Here is a 26,558-nt window from a genome sequence, read left to right on the forward strand (position 1 = left end):
CTCTTGAAAATGCTTGAAAAGATGTACATGAAATGGAATCAACTCTCAAGAAAGACAAGTAATGCTTTAAAAAGAATAAGATAGAATTTATGGATCATGCGTTAAGATACTTTGGTGTAAAAAACAAAACCCGGCTTGATTGAGGGGATCACATTATGCACCCCCCACCCACCCAGGTAGGAATGAGATATATTAGTTTATTAGATTCTGTGGATTCTACTCAAGTTTTTTAAGAGATTTGCTGAGGCAATCAAATGTTTTAGGCCACTTTTGAAGAAGAATGCTGAGTACATATGGAATAGTGGTTATCAAAATCCCTTACCTTAAAAACAAAAGAATGATTGTAGAAGTATCGGGTTACAGTTGTTTGTAAAAGAATATTAGAGCATTGTTATGGTGGATGCCAGTTCTTATGTTCGGGGTGTGGCCCTGAGACAACTAGAAGAAAAGTGCAAGTTTGCAGCCAGGTTTGCTTTTAGAATGTTTAAGGATGTTTAAGTGAAAACACTCAGTAATTGAAAGAGAGATTTTGTCCATCTTTGTGTCGTGGAGATGGTGAAAGCCTTCCTTTGGGGGAGACCTATTGTATTGAGAACAGACAGTCGTCTGTTAATGGACCTTCTCTTCAGTCACAAGATAAAAAAATAATGGCATATATTGCTCAAAATTGTTGGAATACAACTGCAGATTTGACTGTATTTCTGGGGAATTCGAAAGCCCTAGCAGATTGTTTATCAGATTGCCTGTTGATAATATGGAGGAGAATAACTTGGAGGACGGGGAGGACTGTATAATTGCCAAAGTGGATGTTGATTCTGTTTTGTGTAGGAATTGGAGTTTTCGGTTGTTGAGGGGAGAAAAACTAGTTTCTCTACAGGGGCTGCACATGAAAAATCTGTGTGTGTGGCATGAAGGCCATATACGTGAAACTTTGAACAAAAGATATGTATGGGAACAGTACTGTTGGCCTTGCATGGATCTTGACATTGAAATCAAGATCAAAGAGTGCTGTCAGTGTGCTTCTAGTGACAGGCATCTTATGTTGATGTCTCCCCAAGAAGGACCTGATGTGTTACCCAGCAGGATGTGGCAAAAGGGAATTAATGGATGTTTAGGCCTCTTCCTAGTGCTTTCACGTGGAATGCAATTGATGCTGGTCTTTAACGATCATCATCAATGCTTGGACACATCACACCCCACACAATGCTTACACATATGCCAACCACACTTGGCCGTTCCTACACACAGACCCACCACACCCAATACAATACACACATGCACACACTAGAAACTGTGCTTCCACACACTAGCCACACCTGGCAGTGCTTACACATATTGTAGTTCATGATCTTTCTCTCTCTCGCACACACACTCAAACAGATCATACGTTTGACACCATCCACACTTTATAATGATCACTCACAACCCTACCCATCACAACATATATCATTCTTACACGTATGCACAAACACGGTTATACCTCTCTCACTTTACAAAATGGTCGCCATAGGCACCCTGCTAATTTGCTTGCCTGGTGGTCCCATTACACACCACTTTTTATGTCCACAATCATGACATCACAGACCATGCTTGAATTCAGTAAAAACAAATTACCATGTCTAAACACAGATCCACCACGCACCATATGCATGCTTCCACACACACCATTCACACCTGACCATACCTACACTTATAGACATACACCTCACCATATATTACACTTACTAAAAGATGCTCATACACTATAGACCCTCCAGTCTTTCTCTCTCCCACCCAGCACCATATTTCCTTGTCCTACTCTATCTAATTTTGTTCTTTCCAAAGTAAAAATACATATGATTTTCACCAATTTACATAATTCGTTCATTAAAACCTTTATAACGTTAAAAAAGCAGTCTAACCCCAACCAAGATATTTATAATTGGAAACAATTAAAACGCTACAAATACATGACATTGTTTCAAACCAATGTATAAAAATGAAAATACAAATGCATTGATTACAAATTTGATGTATACGGGCATTTCAGTAAATACGTGTATGAAAGGAAAATGAAATGAAAACGAAAATGAAATGATGGCAGGCTGGCTGCCCAATATAAGGTGGCTGGTGACCACCATTTAAGGTGATGTTACTTGCGTGCAAGGCCACCATGTTATACATGTCAGTCCCGCCTAGTAAAAAGCAGGAAATGTTCCTGACATGCAGCGGAAAATGTACAAACACAGCAGGCAGGGCCGGCTTTTGGTTTGCGCGAGATGGGTCCAGGCCCAGGGAGCCAATTTTCAGACGAGCCCACGGAGCGGTCTCCATTAAAGTCCTGCAGACAGCAGCGTCCATATTACTTGACTCCATGATTCAGAAATGAAATGCTTGCAATCCCTCTTACATGCCGCAGATCCCTTTTAGACCCCATTCACTCCATTCTTTCTCCTCCCATCTTTCCCTCACACCCCTGCCAAAACACACCAACACTGCCATTCGCATCACTAACAACTTAGCACTAGCGTGATCTAGAGTGCTTAATTTGAGCCCGTGGTTTCAGGTGCAGGCACATATTTTTGAGGGCCGGCACTTATTTTTCTGCATCAGTCATTTACTGTGAGCAAAAGACACATATGGGAAAGACGGAGGAAGAGAAAAAACGAAAAACTGTCACAAAGGGAGAAAGCTGCAAGAGTGAACTGAAGGGGCATGGAGTGGCTGCAAATGGCATAAAGAGGCCCGAGATCGCTTCAAGATTAGCTGCCTTAGTATTCCGTGCTTGCACATTTAATTTTAGCACCCTAGTGTCTCAGAGGAGAGCTTTGGGCACCAGCATGTTTTTATTTACAAATTAAGCACTAGTGATCCAGCGATGCTGTAAGTGAATCCGTATATTTGGGGGAGGTGCCGAGACGTCTGTGTTCAAAGGTCAGGTACTGCTTTGATGTGAGAATCACATGTAAACACAAAATGGAACCCTCCTACCTTATTTTATTCATCAGCTGCAGAGAGGGCGCCACGGGGGCGCCACATTTCTTTAAGCCCGCGGAGCTATCAGAGCCAAGAGCAGGTTCTGACGACAGGGTCATTTTCAATGTGGGTTCTGGAAATATTTGTCAAATTTGATAGAACATTTGTAAGACTATGAAATCTAGTGAGTGCAACTAAAAGGGAGCAGAGTCAGGGAACAGAGCCAAATGGGGCAGATATTTGGTGGTACGTCGTATCCGGAGGAACATGGAACATTTAAATTCATTTGTCATTGCTGCTGGTTGCTTATCTCCCACACGTTACTTCTATTCTGGCTGGTTACGTTCTCTTAATATCAGGAAATCTAAACGTGAATTCATATGCGGAAATAACAAATCCTGCTCAGCGAAGTCGTTAAAAAAACACCAATATGGTAAACAAATGACTTTGGACACTAATACTGGTGAAAAACGTTGTTAGTCTGTCACGGTGCACCATGGACTAGAAACTACAGTAAACATAGTAACGAAATCTGTGAATCTGTTAAAGTAAATCCTTGATGTTAGAAATGGGGTTTTTAGTTGGCAGTCAGGTTACCCCCTGTCCAAGCAAAAGCCCTCACTCTCGTCAGGGTAAGTCACACACAATCCAAGATTATCCTGTGCCCACCCTCTGGTAGCTTGGCACGAGCAGTCAGGCTTAACTTAGAAGGCAATGTGTAAAGTATTTGTGCAATAAATCATACAATGCCACCATATAGCACCACAAAAATACACCACACAGTGTTTAGAAAAATATATAATATTTATCTGGATAATTGTAGGTCAAAAAGAATAAAGTTTGCAATGGGAAATTGTAGGGATATCACTGAAAAGTGATATACAGTGTCTTAAGACTTTAGAATATAAACAAAGTCTCTTTCAAGCACAAGTACCTGGTTTGGAGTGGAAAAATCTCCTCAGAGGGCCACAAAAGTAGAGGTGCGTGGAAAAAGGGTGTGTGCGTCGATTTCTCCCCAGCACACACGGACTTGCGTCGTTATTTACTACGCGGGGAAGTCGTGCGTCGTTTTCCGGCGCGCGGACAGTCTCTTTTCGTGGATCGCGGGGATTACCAGATGTCCCGGGTCTGTGCGTGGATTTTCCTGCTTGTTTTCCGGCTGCGCGTCGTTCTGCGGGGCTGCGCGTCGAAATTACGATCTCACGGCAGGCGTCGATTTCTCCTCTAGAGGTCGGGCGGCGTTGTCCTTGCAAAGCCGTGCGTCGGATTTTCGGTCGTCCCAAGAGCGTCGCGTCGATCAGCGTCGGTGTGCTGCGTTTTTTTCGCCGCGGAACAAGCTGTGCGTCGAAATTTTCGCCGCACGGAGCGTCCAAGTGAAAGAGAGAAGTCTTTTTGGTCCTGAGACTTCAGGGAACAGGAGGCAAGCTCTATCCAAGCCCTTGGAGAGCACTTTCACAGCCAGACAAGAGTTCAGCAAGGCAGCAGGCCAACAGCAAGGCAGCAGTCCTTTGTAGAAAGCAGACAGGTGAGTCCTTTGAGCAGCCAGGCAGTTCTTCTTGGCAGGATGTAGTTTCTGGTTCAGGTTTCTTCTCCAGCAAGTGTCTGATGAGGTAGGGCAGAGGCCCTGTTTTATACCCATATGTGCCTTTGAAGTGGGGGAGACTTCAAAGAGTGGCTAAGAAGTGCACCAGGTCCCCTTTCAGTTCAATCCTGTCTGCCAGGGTCCCAGTAGGGGGTGTGGCAGTCCTTTGTGTGAGAGCAGGCCCTCCACCCTCCCAGCCCAGGAAGACCCATTCAAAATGCAGATGTATGCAAGTGAGGCTGAGTACCCTGTGTTTGGGGTGTGTCTGAGTGAATGCACAAGGAGCTGTCAACCAAGCCCCGCCAGACGTGGATTGTAAGGCACAGAAGGATTTAAGTGCAAAGAAATGCTCACTTTCTAAAAGTGGCATTTCTAGAATAGTAATATTAAATCCGACTTCACCAGTCAGCAGGCTTTTGTATTACCATTCTGGCCATACTAAATATGACCTTCCTGCTCCTTTCAGATCAGCAGCTGCCACTTCAACAGTGTATGAGGGCAGCCCCCATGTTAGCCTATGAAGGGAGCACGCCTCACAGTAGTGTAAAAACGAATTTAGGAGTTTTACACTACCAGGACATATAACTACACAGGTACATGTCCTGCCTTTTACCTACACAGCACCCTGCTCTAGGGGTTACCTAGGGCACACATTAAGGGTGACTTATATGTAGAAAAAGGGGAGTTCTAGGCTTGGCAAGTACTTTTAAATGCCAAGTCGAGGTGGCAGTGAAACTGGACACACAGGCCTTGCAATGGCAGGCCTGAGACAAGGAAAAGGGGCTACTTAAGTGGGTGGCACAACCAGTGCTGCTGGCCCACTAGTAGCATTTAATTTACCAGCCCTATGCACATAACGTGCACCTTACTAGGGACTTATAAGTAAATTAATAGTCCAATCAGGTATGATTCAAGGTTACCATGTTTTAAGGGAGAGAGCATATGCACTTTAGCACTGGTTAGCAGTGGTAAAGTGCGCAGAGTCTAAAAACCAGCAAAAACAGTGTCCACAAAGTGGAGGGAGGCAGGCAAAAAGTTAGGGGTGACTACCCTAAGGCTGTCAGGTCTAACATGTGTTCCCCCCAGCTGAAAGTGGGGAGAGCTACCCGACCTCCTGGGAGCTCTCATCGCTAAGGCGGAAGTACCTGGAGAGACCATCAGCATTGGCGTGGTCAACACCTGGGCGATGTTCCACCTTAAAGTCCATCCCCTGTAGGGAAATGGACCACCTCAAGAGTTTTGGATTCTCACCCCTCATCTGCATGAGCCATCTGAGGGGCCTGTGGTCTGTCTGAACCCGGAAGTGAGTCCCAAACATGTAGGGTCTTAGCTTCTTTAGTGCCCAGACCACAGCAAAAGCTTCTCTCTCAATAGCACTCCACCTCTGTTCCCGTGGTAATAGCCTTCTGCTAATAAAGACTACCGGTTGATCTCGGCCCTCCTCATTTAGCTGTGCTAGGACTGCCCTTATGCCATGCTCTGAAGCGTCTGTCTGCACGATAAATTCCTGGGAGTAGTCAGGGGCCTTGAGCACGGGGGCCGTGCACATGGCTTCCTTCAGGGCGTCAAAGGCTTTCTGACAAGCCTCTGTCCAATTCACCAACCTAGGTTGTTTCTTGGAAGTGAGTTCTGTCAAGGGTGATACAATGGTACCATAGCCCTTGACAAATCTGCGGTAGTATCCTGTGAGGCCTAACAAGGCTCTCACCTCAGTCTCCGTTCGCGGTGGTTGCCAGGCCTTGATAGTTTCAATCTTGGCATGGAGTGGCTGCACCTTGCCACCACCCACTAGGTGTCCCAAGTACACCACGGAACCCTGCCCAATCTGGCACTTACTAGCCTTGATGGTCAGGCCTGCCTGTTGCAGGGCCTGAAGCACCTCCTTGAGGTGAAGCAGGTGTTCCTCCCAGCTGGAAATGTAGACAGCTATGTCATCCAGGTAGGCTGCACAGAAGGCATCCTTGCCAGCTAGGACCCCGTAAACCAACCGTTGGAAGGTAGCGGGGGCATTTTTCAATCCAAACGGCATCACCCGGAATTGGTAATGGCCATCAGGGGTTGAAAATGCAGATCTTTCCTTAGCCCCCTCAGTCAGGGCGATCTGCCAGTACCCTGAAGTAAGATCAAACGTACTCAGGAACTTGGCAGCGCCCAGCCTGTCAACGAGCTCATCAGCTCGGGGGATGGGGTGAGCATCAGTCCGTGTGACTGAGTTGAGACCCCGGTAGTCCACAGGGCTGCGTGTCGAAATTACGATCTCACGGCAGGCGTCGCGTCGATTTCTCCTCTAGAGGTCGGGCGGCGTTGTCCTTGCGAAGCCGTGTGTCGGATTTTCGGTCGGCCCAAGAGCGTCGCGTCGATCAGCGTCGGTGTGCGATGTTTTTCTCGCCGCGGAACAAGCTGTGCGTCGAAATTTTCGGCGCACGGAGCGTCCCAGTGAATGAGAGAAGTCTTTTTGGTCCTGAAACTTCAGGGAACAGGAGGCAAGCTCTATCCAAGCCCTTGGAGAGCACTTTCACAGCCAGACAAGAGTTCAGCAAGGCAGCAGGCCAACAGCAAGGCAGCAGTCCTTTGTAGAAAGCAGACAGGTGAGTCCTTTGAGCAGCCAGGCAGTTCTTCTTGGCAGGATGTAGTTTCTGGTTCAGGTTTCTTCTCCAGCAAGTGTCTGATGAGGTAGGGCAGAGGCCCTGTTTTATACCCATATGTGCCTTTGAAGTGGGGGAGACTTCAAAGAGTGGCTAAGAAGTGCACCAGGTACCCTTTCAGTTCAATCCTGTCTGCCAGGGTCCCAGTAGGGGGTGTGGCAGTCCTTTGTGTGAGAGCAGGCCCTCCACCCTCCCAGCCCAGGAAGACCCATTCAAAATGCAGATGTATGCAAGTGAGGCTGAGTACCCTGTGTTTGGGGTGTGTCTGAGTGAATGCACAAGGAACTGTCAACCAAGCCCCGCCAGACGTGGATTGTAAGGCACAGAAGGATTTAAGTGCAAAGAAATGCTCACTTTCTAAAAGTGGCATTTCTAGAATAGTAATATTTAATCCGACTTCACCAGTCAGCAGGCTTTTGTATTACCATTCTGGCCATACTAAATATGACCTTCCTGCTCCTTTCAGATCAGCAGCTGCCACTTCAACAGTGTATGAGGGCAGCCCCCAAGTTAGCCTATGAAGGGAGCACGCCTCACAGTAGTGTATAAACGAATTTAGGAGTTTTACACTACCAGGACATATAACTACACAGGTACATGTCCTGCCTTTTACCTACACAGCACCCTGCTCTAGGGGTTACCTAGGGCACACATTAAGGGTGACTTATATGTAGAAAAAGGGGAGTTCTAGGCTTGGCAAGTACTTTTAAATGCCAAGTCGAGGTGGCAGTGAAACTGGACACACAGGCCTTGCAATGGCAGGCCCGTGACAAGGAAAAGGGGCTACTTAAGTGGGTGGCACAACCAGTGCTGCTGGCCCACTAGTAGCATTTAATTTACCAGCCCTATGCACATAAAGTGCACCTTACTAGGGACTTTTAAGTAAATTAATAGTCCAATCAGGTATGATTCAAGGTTACCATGTTTTAAGGGAGAGAGCATATGCACTTTAGCACTGGTTAGCAGTGGTAAAGTGCGCAGAGTCTAAAAACCAGCAAAAACAGTGTCCACAAAGTGGAGGGAGGCAGGCAAAAAGTTAGGGGTGACTACCCTAAGGCTGTCAGGTCTAACATGTGTCCCCCCCAACTGAAAGTGGGGAGAGCTACCCGACCTCCTGGGAGCTCTCATCACTAAGGCGGAAGTACCTGGAGAGACCATCAGCATTGGCGTGGTCAACCCCTGGGCGATGTTCCACCGTAAAGTCCATCCCCTGTAGGGAAATGGACCACCTCAAGAGTTTTGGATTCTCACCCCTCATCTGCATGAGCCATCTGAGGGGCCTGTGGTCTGTCTGAACCCGGAAGTGAGTCCCAAACAGGTAGGGTCTTAGCTTATTCAGTGCCCAGACCACAGCAAAAGCTTCTCTCTCAATAGCACTCCACCTATGTTCCCGTGGTAATAGCCTTCTGCTAATAAAGACTACCGGTTGATCTCGGCCCTCCTCATTTAGCTGTGCTAGGACTGCCCCTATGCCATGCTCTGAAGCGTCTGTCTGCACGATAAATTCCTGGGAGCAGTCAGGGGCCTTGAGCACGGGGGCCGTGCACATGGCTTCCTTCAGGGCGTCAAAGGCTTTCTGACAAGCCTCTGTCCAATTCACCAACCTAGGTTGTTTCTTGGAAGTGAGTTCTGTCAAGGGTGATACAATGGTACCATAGCCCTTGACAAATCTGCGGTAGTATCCTGTGAGGCCTAAAAAGGCTCTCACCTCAGTCTGCGTTTGCGGTGGTTGCCAGGCCTTGATAGTTTCAATCTTGGCCTGGAGTGGCTGCACCTTGCCACCACCCACTAGGTGTCCCAAGTACACCACGGAACCCTGCCCAATCTGGCACTTACTAGCCTTGATGGTCAGGCCTGCCCAATCTGGCACTTACTAGCCTTGATTGTCAGGCCTGCCTGTTGCAGGGCCTGAAGCACCTCCTTGAGGTGAAGCAGGTGTTCCTCCCAGCTGGAACTGTAGACAGCTATGTCATCCAGGTAGGCTGCACAGAAGGCATCCTTGCCAGCTAGGACCCCGTTAACCAACCGTTGGAAGGTAGCGGGGCATTTTTCAATCCAAACGGCATCACCGGAATTGGTAATGGCCATCAGGGGTTGAAAATGCGGATCTTTCCTTAGCCCCCTCAGTCAGGGCGATCTGCCAGTACCCTGAAGTAAGATCAAACGTACTCAGGAACTTGGCAGCGCCCAGCCTGTCAACGAGCTCATCAGCTCGGGGGATGGGGTGAGCATCAGTCCGTGTGACTGAGTTGAGACCCCGGTAGTCCACACAGAACCGGAGTTCTGGCTTCGCACCTGGGGCAGTAGCCTTAGGGACCAACACCACTGGGCTGGCCCAGGGACTACTGGATTTCTCGATAACCCCTAGAGTCAACATCTTGGAGACCTCCTCCTTGATGCTGGCCTTCACCTTATCCGACAACCTGTAAATTTTGTTCTTCACAGGGAGACTGTCACCGGTGTCAATATCATGAACACAGAGGTGGGTCAGTCCAGGAGTAAGGGAGAACAGGGGGGAGAACTGCTCCAACAGCTCATAGCAGTCTCCTTTCTGGTTTAGAGTCAGGGAGTCAGAAAGAATGACCCCGCTTACTGACCCATCACCTTCTTGGGCAGAGAGGAGGTCGGGGAGAGGTTCACTCTCCTCTTCCATTCCTTCATCTGTGACCAGAAGCATGTTGATCTCCGACCTCTCAAAATGAGCCTTTAGTCGGTTCACATGGAGCACCCTTAGGGGATTCCTAGGGGTTTGGAGGTCCACTAGGTAAGTGGCCTCCCCTTTCCGCTCCTTGATTTCAAATGGGCCAGACCAGCGGTCCAGGAGAGTTCTAGGCTCTACTGGCTCCATTACCCACACTTTGTCTCCAGGTTGAAACTCTACCAGGGTGGCCTTCTGGTCATACCAGTGTTTCATTACCTCTTGACTGGCCTCAAGGTTACTTTGGGCCTCTTTCCAGAAGCGGGTCATCTGGTTGCGGAGGGCCAACATGTAGCTGACCACATCCTGAGGGGGTGCCTTTGGAGCTTTCTCCAATCCCTCCTTGACAATGCTTAAGGGTCCCCTGACAGGGTACCCATAGAGAAGCTCAAAGGGACTGAACCCTACCCCCCTCTGGGGGACCTCTCTGTAAGCAAAGAGAAGGCATGGTAAGAGGACGTCCCACTTACGCCTCATGGCCTCAGGGAGGCCACCAATCATGCCTTTCATGGTCTTGTTGAATCTCTCCACAAGACCATTAGACTGGGGGTGATAGGGTGTGGTGAACTTGTAGGTTACACCACACGCATCCCACAGAGACTTCATGTATGCAGACATGAAGTTAGTGCCTCTGTCAGACACTATCTCCTTGGGGAATCCCACCGCTGCCACCAATGTTAGAAATGGGGTTTTTGGTTGGCAGTCAGGTTACCCCCTGTTCAAGCAAAAGCCCTCACTCTAGTCACGGTAAGTCACACACAATCCAAGATTATCCTGTGCCCACCCTCTGGTAGCTTGGCACGAGCAGTCAGGCTTAACTTAGAAGGCAATGTGTAAAGTATTTGTGCAATAAATCATACAATACCACCATATAGCACCACAAAAATACACCACACAGTGTTTAGAAAAATATATATTATTTATCTGGATAATTGTAGGTCAAAAAGAATAAAGTTTGCAATGGGAAATTGTAGGGATATCCTTGAAAAGTGATATACAGTGTCTAAAGTCTTTAGAATATAAACAAAGCCTCTTTCAAGCACAAGTACCTGGTTTTGAGTGGAAAAATCTCCTCAGAGGGCCACAAAAGAAGAGGTGCGTGGAAAAAGGGTGTGTGCGTCGATTTCTCCCCAGCACACACGGACTTGCGTCGTTATTTAATACGCGGGGAAGTCGTGCGTCGTTTTTCCGGCGCACGGACAGTCTCTTTTCGTGGATCGCGGGGATTACCAGATGTCCCGGGTCTGTGCGTGGATTTTCCTGCTTGTTTTCTGGCTGCGCATCGTTCTGCGGGGCTGCGCGTTGAAATTATGATCTCACGGCAGGCGTCGCGTCGATTTCTCCTCTAGAGGTCGGGCGGCGTTGTCCTTGCGAAGCCGTGCGTCGGATTTTCGGTCGTCCCAAGAGCGTCGCGTTGATCAGCGTCGGTGTGCGGTGTTTTTCTCGCCGCGGAACAAGCTGTGCGTCGAAAATTTCGGCGCACGGAGCGTCCAAGTGAAAGAGAGAAGTCTTTTTGGTCCTGAGACTTCAGGGAACAGGAGGCAAGCTCTATCCAAGCCCTTGGAGAGCACTTTCACAGCCAGATAAGAGTTCAGCAAGGCAGCAGGCCAACAGCAAGGCAGCAGTCCTTTGTAGAAAGCAGACAGGTGAGTCCTTTGAGCAGCCAGGCAGTTGTTCTTGGCAGGATGTAGTTTCTGGTTCAGGTTTCTTCTCCAGCAAGTGTCTGATGAGGTAGGGCAGAGGCCCTGTTTTATACCTAAATGTGCCTTTGAAGTGGGGGAGACTTCAAAGAGTGGCTAAGAAGTTCACCAGGTCCCCTTTCAGTTCAATCCTGTCTGCCAGGGTCCCAGTAGGGGGTGTGGCAGTCCTTTGTGTGAGAGCAGGCCCTCCACCCTCCCAGCCCAGGAAGACCCATTCAAAATGCAGATGTATGCAAGTGAGGCTGAGTACCCTGTGTTTGGGGTGTGTCTGAGTGAATGCACAAGGAGCTGTCAACCAAGCCCCGCCAGACGTGGATTGTAAGGCACAGAAGGATTTAAGTGCAAAGAAATGCTCACTTTCTAAAAGTGGCATTTCTAGAATAGTAATATTAAATCCGACTTCACCAGACAGCAGGATTTTTTATTACCATTCTGGCCATACTAAATATGAACTTCCTGCTCCTTTCAGATCAGCAGCTGCCACTTCAACAGTGTATGAGGGCAGCCCCCATGTTAGCCTATGAAGGGAGCAGGCCTCACAGTAGTGTAAAAACGAATTTAGGAGTTTTACACTACCAGGACATATAACTACACAGTTACATGTCCTGCCTTTTACCTAAACAGCACCCTGCTCTGGGGGTTACCTAGGGCACACATTAAGGGTGACTTATATGTAGAAAAAGGGGAATTTTAGGCTTGGCAAGTACTTTCAAATGCCAAGTCGAGGTGGCAGTGAAACTGGACACACAGGGCCTTGCAATGGCAGGTCTGAGACAAGGAAAAGGGGCTACTTAAGTGGGTGGCACAACCAGTGCTGCTGGCCCACTAGTAGCATTTAATTTACCAGCCCTATGCACATAAAGTGCACCTTACTAGGGACTTATAAGTAAATTAATAGTCCAATCAGGTATGATTCAAGGTTACCATGTTTTAAGGGAGAGAGCATATGCACTTTAGCACTGGTTAGCAGTGGTAAAGTGCGCAGAGTCTAAAAACCAGCAAAAACAGTGTCCACAGTGTGGGGGGAGGCAGGCAAAAAGTTAGGGGTGACTACCCTAAGGCTGTCAGGTCTAACACTTGACATATAATTCTATTAATGGTATTGTATATTTGTTACTTTGGGGTTTAAAAAATGAAGCTGGAAAAAACACGCACAAAATATATTAACTACAATAAATTATTGTTACCACTAAAAGTGGACTTATTGGAAAGTTTTTCACGTCGACGCACGATTTGGCCTCATTGCCTAAAACAACATCATACACACAGCGCCATATAAAGTTTCAGATCTGTTCAGGACATTGAAGCAGCCACTGTTATAAATGTACCCGATAGATGGCAGTATAAGACTATGAATGATGCATTACTACATGTGAATTTTCACATTCTAATGTGAGATTGATGTATGCTCTGACTCGTACTATTTTACATTGACTAGCATAGCCAGCGTTGGGAAACTTCAGATAACAAGGGAACAAGCTACATTGTTTTCAGGACACAGGCACATTCGAAAAATACAATGGAGACGAATAAGGCGAACGTCTATGAAGGGTGTTAGAATCAGAGTTATCTATTTTGGTGTAAACCTTTCCTATATTTGAAAATATAATTTCATAGCCTAGCCTGCCATCTCACATAGTGATGCAGTGTGACACACGGACACATGCCTCATCACGCGGTCACGCGTTGCACCTCAATGTAAACACTCTCCAATTAAAACTTTCACGGGACGTCGGGGGTTGCGTCAGATGAGTTCATCATTGCTGAGGGGAGGAGGGGGGATAGAAGAAAGAATTGGGTGATGCACCACTTTAGGTTGTAAACACGATTCTATATAATGATTATAAAGAGAGGTGGTTTACTATATCTGTCTAGATAAAGGAGGGGGTTGAACGCCCAATTTGTCATTACTCTGCTCCTCGCCAAGGCCGTGCACCATTCTCCCCTGTGTACTCACAAAGTGACACATATCTTAAGGTTGGCAGGCTTATATTTAAGTACATTTGCTGCAGAGCCAAATAACAGAATGCCCTTTTCATTTACGATGGTTATAGTGGGTAGATGGTTTCACTGGCTGGAAGGTACCTAGCAAGCAGCCACTGGAATTATGCAATTCGGCTGCATTTTCCTCATGGATTTGTAAAATTTGCCTCATAATCTTTCTGCTGCATTATTGCAGATTTTAACAGAAAATAAATATCTCTTGCTAAAACAATTCAAAAGTTACAAAAACTCAGCGACGTGTTGCTGCACAGCGGACGGTCCTTTGCAAAGATTGATCGGTCATCTTTCAGTTGCTTATTGCTCAAATTGGGTGTAGTAGGGTGGTAAACTGGAGCTGATGAGATGAAACCTTTGCACAGACAGTGTAAACCCGTGAAAACGGGGGAATTAATGGAGTAATATTTAATATACTTATTAGAGCTTTTTTTTTTAATAAAAAACGTGCAGGCAATGACCGTCTCAGCCTTTCGCACACCAAGGGCAGCAGAAGGTTCCTTCTGTTTTTTTCACAGTATCAGGGTGCGGCAGTGCAAGTAAGCTGTCCTTTGTATCATCTATGGCGGGAGACTGAAGTCATCACATGATCAGGGAGTCACATGGAGGCCGAAGAAGATGTGGTTTATAAGAAGATCTCAAAGAAGGTCAGAAGTGGGCAGTGGAGTGGCAAGGGTGTTCTGGGCCATGGGACCCTGCACCTTGTTTTGTAGTAAAGACTGTTACTGATTAAGGTGAAGTTGGCCACTCACAACCCCGGGCTCCGGTGCCTTTGCACGTGATGCACTTTTTACGCCCCTGGTAGAATGGCGTGGAAACATTTATCTAGGGTTACCAGAATATATATTACCAAGGATGCAATGTTCTATTTTTGGCCCTGCTTTTCCAATTCACTGCTCTCACAGCGTTTACTTCAATTGATTATCTAAAATGAACCAAAAACACAACTTCCAGAAAACATTTTGTTTGTCAAAGGAGTACACCGAAAAAACTGCATACTTAGGTTAGTCATCTGGTAACCTTAGCCTTTGCATAAAACATGTCGCCATGCCAAATCCACAGATTATGTGGCTTGTTGTCTCTGGTGTAAGAGAAGCCATGGCTTTATAAACTGGGCAGTGTTCCAGTGACAAGACCATTGTGCGCTGCCTCTGCCCCTGATTTTACCGCCTGGTAATGTCTAGTACCTTGCAGTTACGAGTAGAACCTCATGGAATCGGGAATCACCCGTGAGACTGTGGCACAGACTCAGTCATAAAACCAATCAGAATTCGCCCTTTCATAGAGTTTTAAGCATATACACTAACCACCGGCCCTGAGCAGACGGTAATCAATTGTTCAGGCCGGTGGGTGAGGAGGAACATTGTATGCCTCTAACCTTCCTCCCAAGGTAAAAAAAATGCTGAATGAAGTTTGGTTGCTGCAGTCAAGTCAAAGCCTCATGTTACATTCAGAAAAATCTTGTCAGATTCTCTCACACCTGGTAAAACTGGATGTGGAGAACCTAACCACTTATAAGTAGGGGGCGTGAAATTAATACATAAAAACACCAGCAAATTTCACTCCTTCAAACTTGTAATTAGGAGTTCCAAATGATGGGAAACCTTGTATAGGTCATGACATGCATCACAATCTCACCTTTGTGTAGCTTCAGTCGTCTCATTATAGAAGGAGAGGCAAACAGACAGCAGGCATGTGGCCAGAGAACTCAGTGGCCACGAGAATGGGGGTATCAAGATAAAGGGGTGTGGGCGGCCCTTAGTCTATTGAATGTGATCAATGTTCCAAATCTACAGCCAGATATGGGGCTAATTTGCTGAGTTTTTATCTATAAAAACAGGCATGCCTTAGGTGTTTTGTGAGAGTTTTTTAACAACTAAATAGAGATATGGCCGAAACATGGGAAATTGACTGCAGTATGACAAGATTATTTCTTTTTAGGGTAGAGTGCAAAGCGCTGTGTCCCAGGTGTAATCTCTTTGTGGGCTTTTAACCACACCCATGTCCAGCCCATCAATTTGGTTGGTTTGTGGGCTTACCTTTTAAAATTACCTTGACTTAATTAGTGAAAGGCATGCATATGTCAAGCCTTTTCCTGTGTTTAGCCCGCCCCGAGCGCACCGGCCAACTACTGAAAACATACGAGGCTCCATGTTTTCTGTATGGTTTCTGCACCTTTTTTTTCCCTGTATTTCCTATGCAGCACGATCTCGCTGGGAAGTAGTAGAGCGCTTTGCATGACATCGACCCTATTACATGGATAATTGCACTTTTGCCGGTTACCTGGATAATTGCACTTTTGCCAGTACGTTTCACTGTGAGCGAACTTCTGTTTCCTTTTGTGTGTTTGCTTTGCGCTCATGGCAGCCGTCAGCTTGCTTTTGTGAAATTTTTACTTTTCAGTTTATGTGGCAAGAAATGTCCGTTTAGGAGTTTACAATGCTAATAGCTTTAACTCGAGTAAACGCGAGACCCATTGCATTGCAAATGCTTGTTTACTTTTGCAGGCATAGGGGAGCCTTTTCATTTACTAAATGGCGGTGTCGAGTAAATTGTCTAAACACAACGAGAAAATCTTGAAATAATATACCCCAGATTGCATACTAATAGGCTGATAGATAATGAATAAAATATGCTGGTAACGTACATTGTAAACACAATAAGGTTGGCATTGCATATCATATTAAAAATTTATACTTTTTTGTTCAATCGCTTAACATAATTTAGTACTGCTAAATAAACAGGGGTAGTACGATCTGTTTCTTCAGCACCCTATAAAGACACAGTTAGGCTTTGACCTCTAAGGGCATCACCACTTTTCAAAAGATATCAATATACTTACCCCGTTTCTGTTGATGAAGGCAACATCTGAAGTAGTACTGGTGGCGCTCTTTAACACAAGAAAAGGACATTGACAGAAATTATTCCCAATAGCTATATGATTTGTGTACGCGTGACTGTTTTGAACGGTCTGAAATTAACTTACCACAGAGTTGAGCAAGGGAGTGCGGGATGTGGACGGACTGTTGAAAAAGCCCTGGTGTGGTACCAGATATTCCTCTGCGTCAACCACTTCGCCTATTTCTCCCTCCTCCATCAAGGTGCGATAAAACTTGGTTTCTGCTGGGCTCGGTAACTGCATCCTCTCGTCGTTCTAGTAAATAAACATTGACATCACATGATAAGAAATCACTGGAAAAGCTGTCTATTTCCTAATTTGTCACTTAACAAATATAATTTTCAGAACAATTATGGCCTTTCTCTAATACCCCAATTAATCATGTTTTGTCCAAATGTTTGATTTATTGGACAAAAGGAGTGCCAACAACTAACAGAGGAAATCTGAATAAAGTACTGAAATTAGATGAATACTATAGCATTAGCGATAATTCTGTATTTGAAACATCAACTTGATACACTTGCCCTGGCATGCATCGAAGCTGCTTGGAAAGGATTGACATAGCAGTCCTGTATCGGTAAATACGGCAATAATAGCAAAGAGACAACACATCATTTCGTACAAGAGGGGGGAGAGGGTGCCAAAACACAATTAGCTTTATTTTTTAACCTATAGATTAGGGCAGTGGTTCCCAACCCTTTGACTTCTGTGGACCCCCACTTTGTCATTACTGGAACCTGGGGACCCCCACTTTATTGGAACCTGCCCCCTTCCAATGAGTCATTACTGAAAGCTAGGAACCTAATCTGTTAAAATTATATAATTTTCTAAGCAGTCGCAGATCCCCTGAAGAGGCTTCGCGGACCCCTAGGGGTCCATGGACCACAGGTTAGGAACCACTGGGTTAGGGAAGGAGCGAGCAAAGTTAGGTAAGAGTTTTGACTATATGTGATTTCATGGAAAAAACAAAATTTCATTCAGAGAAACCATTTGATCTAAACTGCTTAATCAGAATTTGCAAGATGACATTTTCACTAAGAATTGCGTTTACCACAAGTTGCACACCAATATATAAAACAACGTTTCCTTCAAAAAGTGTCTTTTACACGCTTTTGTTGCAAGTGTAAGTGCTATTGATCTTGGAAAACGATTCTTTCTAACTGGTGAAAAGTTTATGTGAAGATGTATCGAAAAGATTTTCACTTTCAATTAGTTTAATACGAATTCTGTATAACCTAGTTAACTTTCCTGATCACTGCGTCATATTTATGGTCGTGGCATATTGGTAATATTTCACATGTATGTACTTTGTTTACTTACATGGTTTCATCTGACAAAATTAAATATATCCTATGTACCTGTATGACTAAATAGCGCTGGGGGTCACGAGCCATTTTTGTGAATTCAGCAATCAGCTCACGGAATTTTGGACGGCTGTCTGCATCAATCATCCAGCCTGAAATGGTAATAAGACATTGAGCAACACGTATGAGAAAGCAGATTTATAAAATATTCTGAAAATGAATATGTAAGCATTATGGACCAGGCTAAGAAAGGATCACAAACGTACATATAATGAATAATGCATCATTTAGGTACCTGATTAGCCATGTAATTATGCAAACAACCTGATTCAGTAAATTATGCTTCTGTGATTAGACCGAAACACAATGGCATTAACTGTACCTGACTACAGTGGAGCCACTGCCAACCTCTGTGGGCAGCAGCTTGGGCCACAGCTTTGTACATTGTACTTGGAGGAGGGCACTGAAGCCTAGAAATGGGTCTTGTGCCCGTCACCATGTGGCAGAGGACCTCAAAGGCGGGTGCTCCAACACTAGTAGAGAGGAATCCCTAGTAGATTCTTTAAGTATTGGTGCAGGGACTCTTTCCCGCATGATGGTTTTGTTGTGTGCCAAGAGGGTCACACCATGTGAGCATCATTTGTTTGGGGCTCCTCATATATCTACTGATGTTCAAAGAGTGGCAAACATGCAACTATGGAGAATGATTTATGATTAGTTATGTGTTACAAATATGCACATGGTGCATCAGGAGATTCAAAATTCTTGCAAAAACATATAGTAAGATGGTGTTTTTGATTGAATTTCTTCCCCCACTCCTCTTTCTGCTTTGTTTTTCTGCTTTTGTTTTTCAACTTGTCTCCCCTTCTTTCTCTACTATTCACTCACCGTCCACTACTAAACTCACAATGTCTGTACATGAATGTCCCATATGCTATCCTAACTCTTGTCTCTCCAGAGCTTCATGTTTGCTTCTACTTCCGGTTATATTCTCATTTGTTCTTCTCACTTTAAATCTTTACTATTCAAACAATTTTGCTGACTGTGTGTTATGGCTTTCTGTAACATTAGAAGTTGAAGTTCTTACTATGTGGAAATGTGTTAACCTGTTCCTCATGCGAGGTTTAAGCATTTCAAAGTTGTTTTGTAAAGCTCTCTGAAACCTACTGGTTGAGTAGCGAATGCAAAATACATACATGTATGGCAATCATCTGATACTCACATTTTACCATGATCATATAAACATCAATAGTGCAGATTGGAGGCTGTGGTAGGCGTTCCCCTTTCTCCAAAACATTAGAAATTTCACTTGCAGGAATTGAATCATAAGGTTTCAAGCCAAAAGTCATCAGCTCCCAAACTGTTACACCTGTATCAAAAAAGCATAAAGAGCATTGCAAAATAAGAAATTACATCCATGATAGCAAACAAAATCACTTTTGCAGGCCAGGTATGTGAACTGCAAATGATCAGTAGGATCACACTTTAAGAGCTTAAGATTTGTGAAAAACCTGTAAGGGTTTCTGCTAGATACCTGTAAAACTGAAATCTCTAACAGATAAAAGATAATTCATTTAGGCACTGAGAGTGCCCATGATATAATCGCACTGCGGCACTGCACTGCTTGAACCCATGGCCATATGTCCTGAGACAGCAGATATAATGAGTAATCTTGGGGCATTGCTAGATCCAGAACTTTCTCTCAACCAAAGGTTGGCAGCTGTTACATATGCTTTTGGGCCTGATTACAATCTTGGTGGATGGGATGCTCCGTCACAAACATGACTGATATGCTGTCCGCCATATTACAAGTTCCATTATATCCTATGGGCATATGCAGCACTGAGTTAGACAGCATTCTAAGTGTGCATTCACAGGTGACACATGCATAGAGCGTTTTACCCCAGCTGTCAAGAAGCAGACCTTGTTTTAAAAATTGGGCACTGTCGATAACTGTTCAAAACATTTTAAACAAATGCTTACAATGAGAGTGACTCCTTTAGGGAGACTTTTAGCAAAGGCCCTAAACCCAGAGGTCCAAAAGCAAGAAATTCAGGAATTTTAAGGATAAGAACTAACTTCCTCACAAAGGGCCTGATTATGATTTTGGTGGATGGGATACTCTGTCACAAACGTGGCGGATGTCCCGTCCTCAGTATCAAAATTTCCATAGGATATAATGGAACTTGTAATACAGTGAACAGGATTACATTATAATTCAATTGGTAATCAAAAAGTAAATGTTCCATTTCTTTTTTGACTGGAGTGTAAAACTTGTACTGCTTAAACAGTTTTTTCACTTTGAGTATAATGGGCCAGATGTATGAAACATTTTGTGGTTGCATACACTGCGATTCAGGAGTAAGTGACCACAACAAGGTTTCTAGCCATGTACAAAACTAATTTTTGGAGTTGATAAAGTATTACAAATTCCTAAAATGTTCGTGAATTGATACTGGTTGAATATTTGGAATGAGTGTGTTTTGGGCGTTTCTTCCAAACACCCAGACGGTGCATAATGTATCAATTCTTTTTGCAAACTACTAAAAAGTTACAGACTGCCAAGTTCAGGCTCCCGTTTGGACCCCTTCCCTTTGCCAATAGGGATGAAGGTTATGCAGTGGTCCAAGAGAACACTACCAACTCTCTCCGAAACTTAAAAAAACTTTTTTTTAAAAGCAGCCCTGTTTCATTTAGCTGCTCAGGCTGCTTAAAAGAAACTTTGTACTGTTTAAAGTTTTTCAAAACATGCTGGTCTGATGTCCCTTGAATGCCATTATCAAGTGACATTGGCCAATCAGTGTGAGTGGCAATTTTCTCTCTACTTAATGAATACTGAATTAGATAAGTGCTATTCTGACTTCTTCCGGCTCATTTTTTGCAAAATGATTAAGTATGATGCAGGTTCAGCTTGCAAAATTACTTTCTGCTCGCAAAACCAATAGTGCAAATTGCAACCACTTTTTGTGACCAGAATAACCGTACATCTGGCACATTGTTCCTAAAATAATAATAATAATAATGATAACAACAACAATAATACTATTGGTTTATTTCATACAATGATTGGTGTGAATGGTTGGAAAAGATATTCTAAGGAGTAGACAGCAGGGTGTTTTGGTTACTGAGAAAGCAAATCACTTACACACTGCAACAATGCATGTTTCCACATGAGTAAGGAGCTCAATTACAGTTTAGTTGAGTGTGTGCCTTGCTTTAAATCACTGGAGCTCCTGTCTCATTAAACTCACAGTTCTCCACATATTTAGAGGTGCAATGCATGCAGACCTGACCAGGGAAAAGTAGAAAAGTCTTCCATAGTGTTTTCCACCTAGGGAACAAACAGAACACTGCTAATGCAATTTGAGGAATAAATGCATTGCAGCAATAGGTAAGGGAAGGTATTAGCCTGATATTTAATTGTGAGTTTCCTGACAGTGAATGGTATTTTGGAAAACATGTACATTTTACAGAAAACTGCAACACACCTGTTACCTGGGCCGGTTAAGGTAAGATTAGAGCTACAGGGGTGAGAATACTGCAGGGCTACTCCTGGAATACTATGAAGAGTGTAGACTTTTGATTGTAAGTCCCTGGAATTATGTGTGTTGCCCCAAAAAAACACAAATCTAGGACACATGAAGCCTCACACCAAGAAAACATATTATTTACATGCACTTAAAGAAGTTCATTTTAATATACATAACAGATCTATTAACCTCAATTTACCAATTGTTTATGGAATGATCTCCTGTCCTTTAAAGAAACCCTGCAAAGACTTCATATCTATAATCACTTGCTGAACCATACAGCTAATTTAATGTATTCCAGAAAAGATAAGATACTGATTACAAATTAGAATCATCAGTCCATTTTGCTAGCAGGTAAGTCCATAAAATGGCATTCCTAGAGGAAATGTAAAAAGCCCTAATGTCTGCTTAACTTTTAATAGTCAGTTGATAAATTTAAGATATTACACTTCCTACGAGGCCAATTCTCAGTTCTTTTCAGCAACTCATAATATGTTGGGGGTGAGGACCAGCTTTCCAAAATAGACCTACTCTGGAACGCAACATGTTGGGTAAGTGTCCTTTGGGAGTTTAGATTCCCTAAGGACATATAAATTGTAAGTGTTGCCAAAGGCCATTCTAAGAATATATTTGAAAACTGCAAACCTGTTTTAGCTGACTTACCATAACTCCAAACATCACTTTGGTGTGTATAAATTCGATGTAGAATAGATTCTAGAGCCATCCATTTAATGGGCACCTATTTAGAGTAACAAAATAATATGGTTCATCCGGCTTTCTTAGAGTGCACAAAATCGATCTTAAATATAGAAAGCATTTCCTTAGACTGTTACTGATTTCTCTAGCAAACTGAAACCAATTCATCAATATTTGCAGAATTCACTGCTGATAATGTATTGTTCATTCATAAAAAGCATGAAGTAAAATGTACAATTAGGTATATTTGTTGATTTATACTGTTAGGAACATCAATCTAATGTCTCTGACCCTTACAAAATATATTTGATTTTCAAAGCCTTGAGCACAATAGCTGTCCATAAGGAAAACATATAGGCAGTGGTGTAGCGTGGGTTGTCAGCACCCGGGGCAAGGCAAGTAATTTGCGCCCCCTAACCCTGGGCAAGGCAAGTAATTTGCGCCCCCTAACCCGTGGATTTAAGCACTCGAGTCTCTTCCAAGATGTTGCGCCCAGTGCGGCCGCCTCCCCCTTCACCCGCCACGCTACGCCACTGCATATAGGAGGATTCAGAGCAGCCCTTATATCTAAATGCTGCATGTGCTGTGCAAGTTTGAACTGACTGTATATAACATGCACGTTCTAAATTTACAAAATAGACTTATGAATCATCTATTAGTGAGCAGGGCAATACATTTAGGGCAAAAAATTGATAAATAGTTCTCTAGAGTGATCAAGAGAGGTAAGTGAAGCAGATTGAACCAGAGTAATGAATTTAAATGTCCAAAGACAATTGTCTATAAAATCAAATTACTATTAACACTCATGGGAACATATTAGGGTAAGGGTGAATAAACAGTCTTGGAAAGTGTGAGAAAGAAGCTGGGGGTATAGCAGAAAGATGAAAGAGAAGGTCAAAGTTACATGGTTTGTGAAAAAAAAAATCCAAGTTAAAAAATAATATTTAATTCATTCACTTTTTATTTTTATTAACAGAATTTAATGAAAATGATAAATGCCTATAAAGATACATAAATGAAATACAACAGCGAATGATAAAAAAAAAAATGCATATTTTGCCTGTGGTTCAGTAACATGCTTTGGGACCTGTTATCCAGATCTTTGATTTTCATTTAGATGTGCTTGATAGTACCCTCTGTTCATACGCACTGTCCTTAATTTCTTAGTTTTTCTAGTTTTGACAAATAATTTCCGTTGGCCTTTATTGAGAGCATTTGAACAGGCTAAACAGGGCATACATCTTCTCTTCCATACTTTACTTATGCATAGTATTAGATTACTTTACCTCGTTCAGAATACACTCTAACAACACATAGGGAATTGGAGATTTTTTACACATTTTACCATTAGGTCCACTTTCTTTTCAGCATGCCAGTATGCTATGCTAGTATTTCATTTTTTATTTTTTTTGCCTCAAATGAAAATACATTTGTATTGCTAATTCCTCTGATTTAATTGCATTTTCAGTGTAATCCTTTTACTTAAGGCAAGAAGAATCAAACCTATTACATAAAGATATGGGGAGGCAAGGCGGTATCAACCTCATTTCTAAATCTTAATCATCAACACCAGTTGGCCTGAGATAAAGACAAAGATCAAAGAGTGACTGCAGATAGGTCATGGTTCTCTGTGCCTTCTTTCCCATTTTCCACTTTTCACTTGCAGGTCATTCCGAGAAGGGTCAGCGCATCTCTTCTTTTTGTTCGGACAGTGCTTCTAAAGTTTACTTTCTGATCCAAGTCTGTATTGCCTGGCCTTTTCTAATCAGTAGAAAACCTATACAAAATACGTACCTTTTTTTGCCTTTCCATTTCAAAAGTCTTGAGCCACACCTTTACGTTAGAGGAAGGAGAAGTCATCCTTTTGACACACCACCCAGCATCTTGGAAGAGGTAATATTCATTTTAACAAGTCTAGCACCTACATACAATGAATGGGGAGAGGAAATGTGGAATGGAATTTATTAAATTGCTTGTTATTCCCTATTAGACATGTAAGTGGAGCTACTGCCCAGTTCAGGATTTCCTGTTTAGTTGCAGTGAGGTACTTAGAAGGTTGGTACTCTTATTGGGGAGTTGCAGTTAGCATAAGCTTAGCTCAAAACTCTTGGTTGTTCATTTAAAACAGATGAATCAATGAGAAGAAGTTCTATCAATTTTGAATATTGTCTCCTCATACCAAAACTAAGTGTGAGAAAACAGGGCTGATTGCAGAGGCCCCCTGACTTTTTGCCCCCATTTTCACTTTTTGCTGGTGTTTTCCTGACTCTGATGGTGCCCTGGGTACTGCTAACCAGTCGCAGGGCCTGTGCTCTGTGTAAAATCAGTATGCAAATTAGGCTAATTATAATTGGCTATTTCACCCTACCTATAAGTCCCTAGTGCATGGTAGGGCATGTAGGTTTAGGGACCCAAGCATAGGTAGTTCACCCATAGGTGCACTGCTGAGGTGCCAAGTGTAATTTTAAAGGCAGGCCTTCCTTGCTGGCTGCTTTTAAACTAAAGTTATATGCAAATTCGACTTTGGAATTGAAAGTACTTCCAAAGTCTTAAACTACCTTATTTTTACATATAAGTCGCCCCTAAGGTGTTCCCTATGTTCCCCTAGGGTTGGGTGCCATGTAACTATAAGCAGGGACCTTATAAAAATAGTTTATAAGCCCTTGTGAGGTAAAACAGCCACATTTGTTTCCCCTCTTTGTAGTGAATGGCTTCCATAGGCTAGAATGGGTAGACTTTATTTTAATTTAGAATGTCCTCGTAAGTGTCAGATACCTCACGTTTAGTATCAAATTAATTGTTATAATAAATCCCAAAACTTTCAATTGTTGGATTTTATATAACTTGTTCAGTTAAAGACTTTTAAGCTCTACCTAAAAAGTTGCCAACTTCAGCCTTGTAGTGCTCTGCTCTGATTGGCCAGCCTCTGGCAGCCTGGCCAGGCTGCCCTGATGAGGTGTGAAGTAGCATGGGCTGAACATAAATGAATGTACCTGTTGGAGGAGAACCCCCCTCAACAGATGCAGAAGCAGGCAGGGGGAGGGCTGCCAAAACTAGTCTTTAAAGACAGGGAAGGACATTTGGAGCAACCCAGCTCCTCCCTCACATCCTGCAAATCCAGACAATTAGGTGCCCCCTGAATAGATTAGGAGAGGGCAGGAGAAGGGTGTGTTTAAGATTTTTAGCCACACCAGTGGGTGGGCTCAGCCAGATGTAACCTCCAAAAATCAGTTTCGGCCATGATGGATTTTTGAGGAATGTTGCTCCCTGGGACTGATTTTTGCCACACTTCCCAGGAAGTGGTCATCACAGGGGGGAGGGCCCTGCACCTGATTGGAGAACCAGGACTCCCATGTTTGTCACCCAGGAGCAAGGATAAATATGACAGAGCTGCACCCACACCTCAGTTCCCTACCAGATACCAACAAGGAAGAATGTCAGGATAAGAAGGACTGCCCTGCTGGACCCCTGACCTGCACCTGGACACTGCACTCTGAAGGACTGCACCAGCTGCACACTTGGGCTTCACCACTAAAAGAACTTTGCCTGTCTTCTACTGCTTCAAGAAGCGGCTCACTGTTTGCTACAGGCACAAAGGAGCTGCTCAGGGTCCTCTGCATCAAGTCCTGCAAGCAGAGCCCAGCTGACCAGCGTCCAGTGGCCACTTGAGGATTCTGACCAGGTGCATTCTGGGAATTGTAGTCCCAACTCCCAAGAAGTGACTCAGAGCTTCTGAAACCTTGGATCAAGTTGTGGACACTTCAAGGACCCAAAAAGGACCCTTTGAAGAAGATCCAGAAGTTTGGAGACGTTTGGAGCAACTGCATAAGTTGAAGAGCTGCATTGTGGGAGATGTAATCCCAGACCCCAAGAGGCAAACCAAAGCATCTGAATCCTTGGCTGGTGATGTGGGCCACTTTCCTGAATCAAGAAACACTTCTGACCGTAAGTGTGACAGTGTTACCTTGTGGGTGGCCTGAACTTTGGACTTTGTTCCTTTCCAGTGTGATCTTCCTTTAACCCTTCTTGCGCTAGTTGCTTCTATGCGCTAGAAAACATTAATACTTAAAAAATTCATATCTCCGGTTTCCCTTATCAGATGTTAATAATTTTGGTGTCATTTTAAAGATATAAATATAATCTATTTCTATAAATTGGTGTTGGAGTTTTATTGTGTTTTGTGTTTCACTTATTTACTGTTTTTTGATTTTTCAATGCTTTACACACTAGTCTTCTAAGTTAAGCTTTGTCGCTTGTTGCCAAGCTACCAAGGGTTGAGCTGGGTTTAATTTATTGAGACCTAACTAGACCTAAATGGAGGTTAGTGGCCTATTGCTAAGTGTAGGTACTTAGCTGCCCTTACCAATAACCCATTTTCCAACATTTTTGGTGCACAGATCTAGGACTTGTGTTTAAAGTCACACTACAGTTTTAAGCAAAATACGTTGAAAATCCTCTAAACTGATCTAGAGCAAAAGTATTTTTGATTTTTCAAATTTGGACTATTTTTTTTTAATTACTTCATTTTTGAGTTTTCTAAATAGTTCTGCT

General features: G+C 43.7%; 1 protein-coding gene across 1 annotated transcript in view; it reads right to left on the reverse strand.

Annotated features, from left to right (window-relative positions):
• EGFR (epidermal growth factor receptor) overlaps nucleotides 1-26,558 on the reverse strand; it is a 526,637-nt gene that overhangs the window by 30,654 nt on the left and 469,425 nt on the right. Inside the window, exons 22-26 of the mRNA XM_069211504.1 lie at nucleotides 21,975-22,050; nucleotides 19,004-19,150; nucleotides 17,836-17,933; nucleotides 16,565-16,732; nucleotides 16,421-16,468 (exon numbers count right to left, since the gene is read on the reverse strand). Of these exons, the coding sequence (XP_069067605.1) occupies nucleotides 16,421-16,468; nucleotides 16,565-16,732; nucleotides 17,836-17,933; nucleotides 19,004-19,150; nucleotides 21,975-22,050 (537 nt within the window). The remainder of the gene's footprint in view (nucleotides 1-16,420; nucleotides 16,469-16,564; nucleotides 16,733-17,835; nucleotides 17,934-19,003; nucleotides 19,151-21,974; nucleotides 22,051-26,558) is intronic.

This window comes from Pleurodeles waltl, chromosome 10, assembly GCF_031143425.1.
Source record: "Pleurodeles waltl isolate 20211129_DDA chromosome 10, aPleWal1.hap1.20221129, whole genome shotgun sequence".
In the NCBI taxonomy this organism is placed as follows: Eukaryota; Metazoa; Chordata; class Amphibia; order Caudata; family Salamandridae; genus Pleurodeles; species Pleurodeles waltl.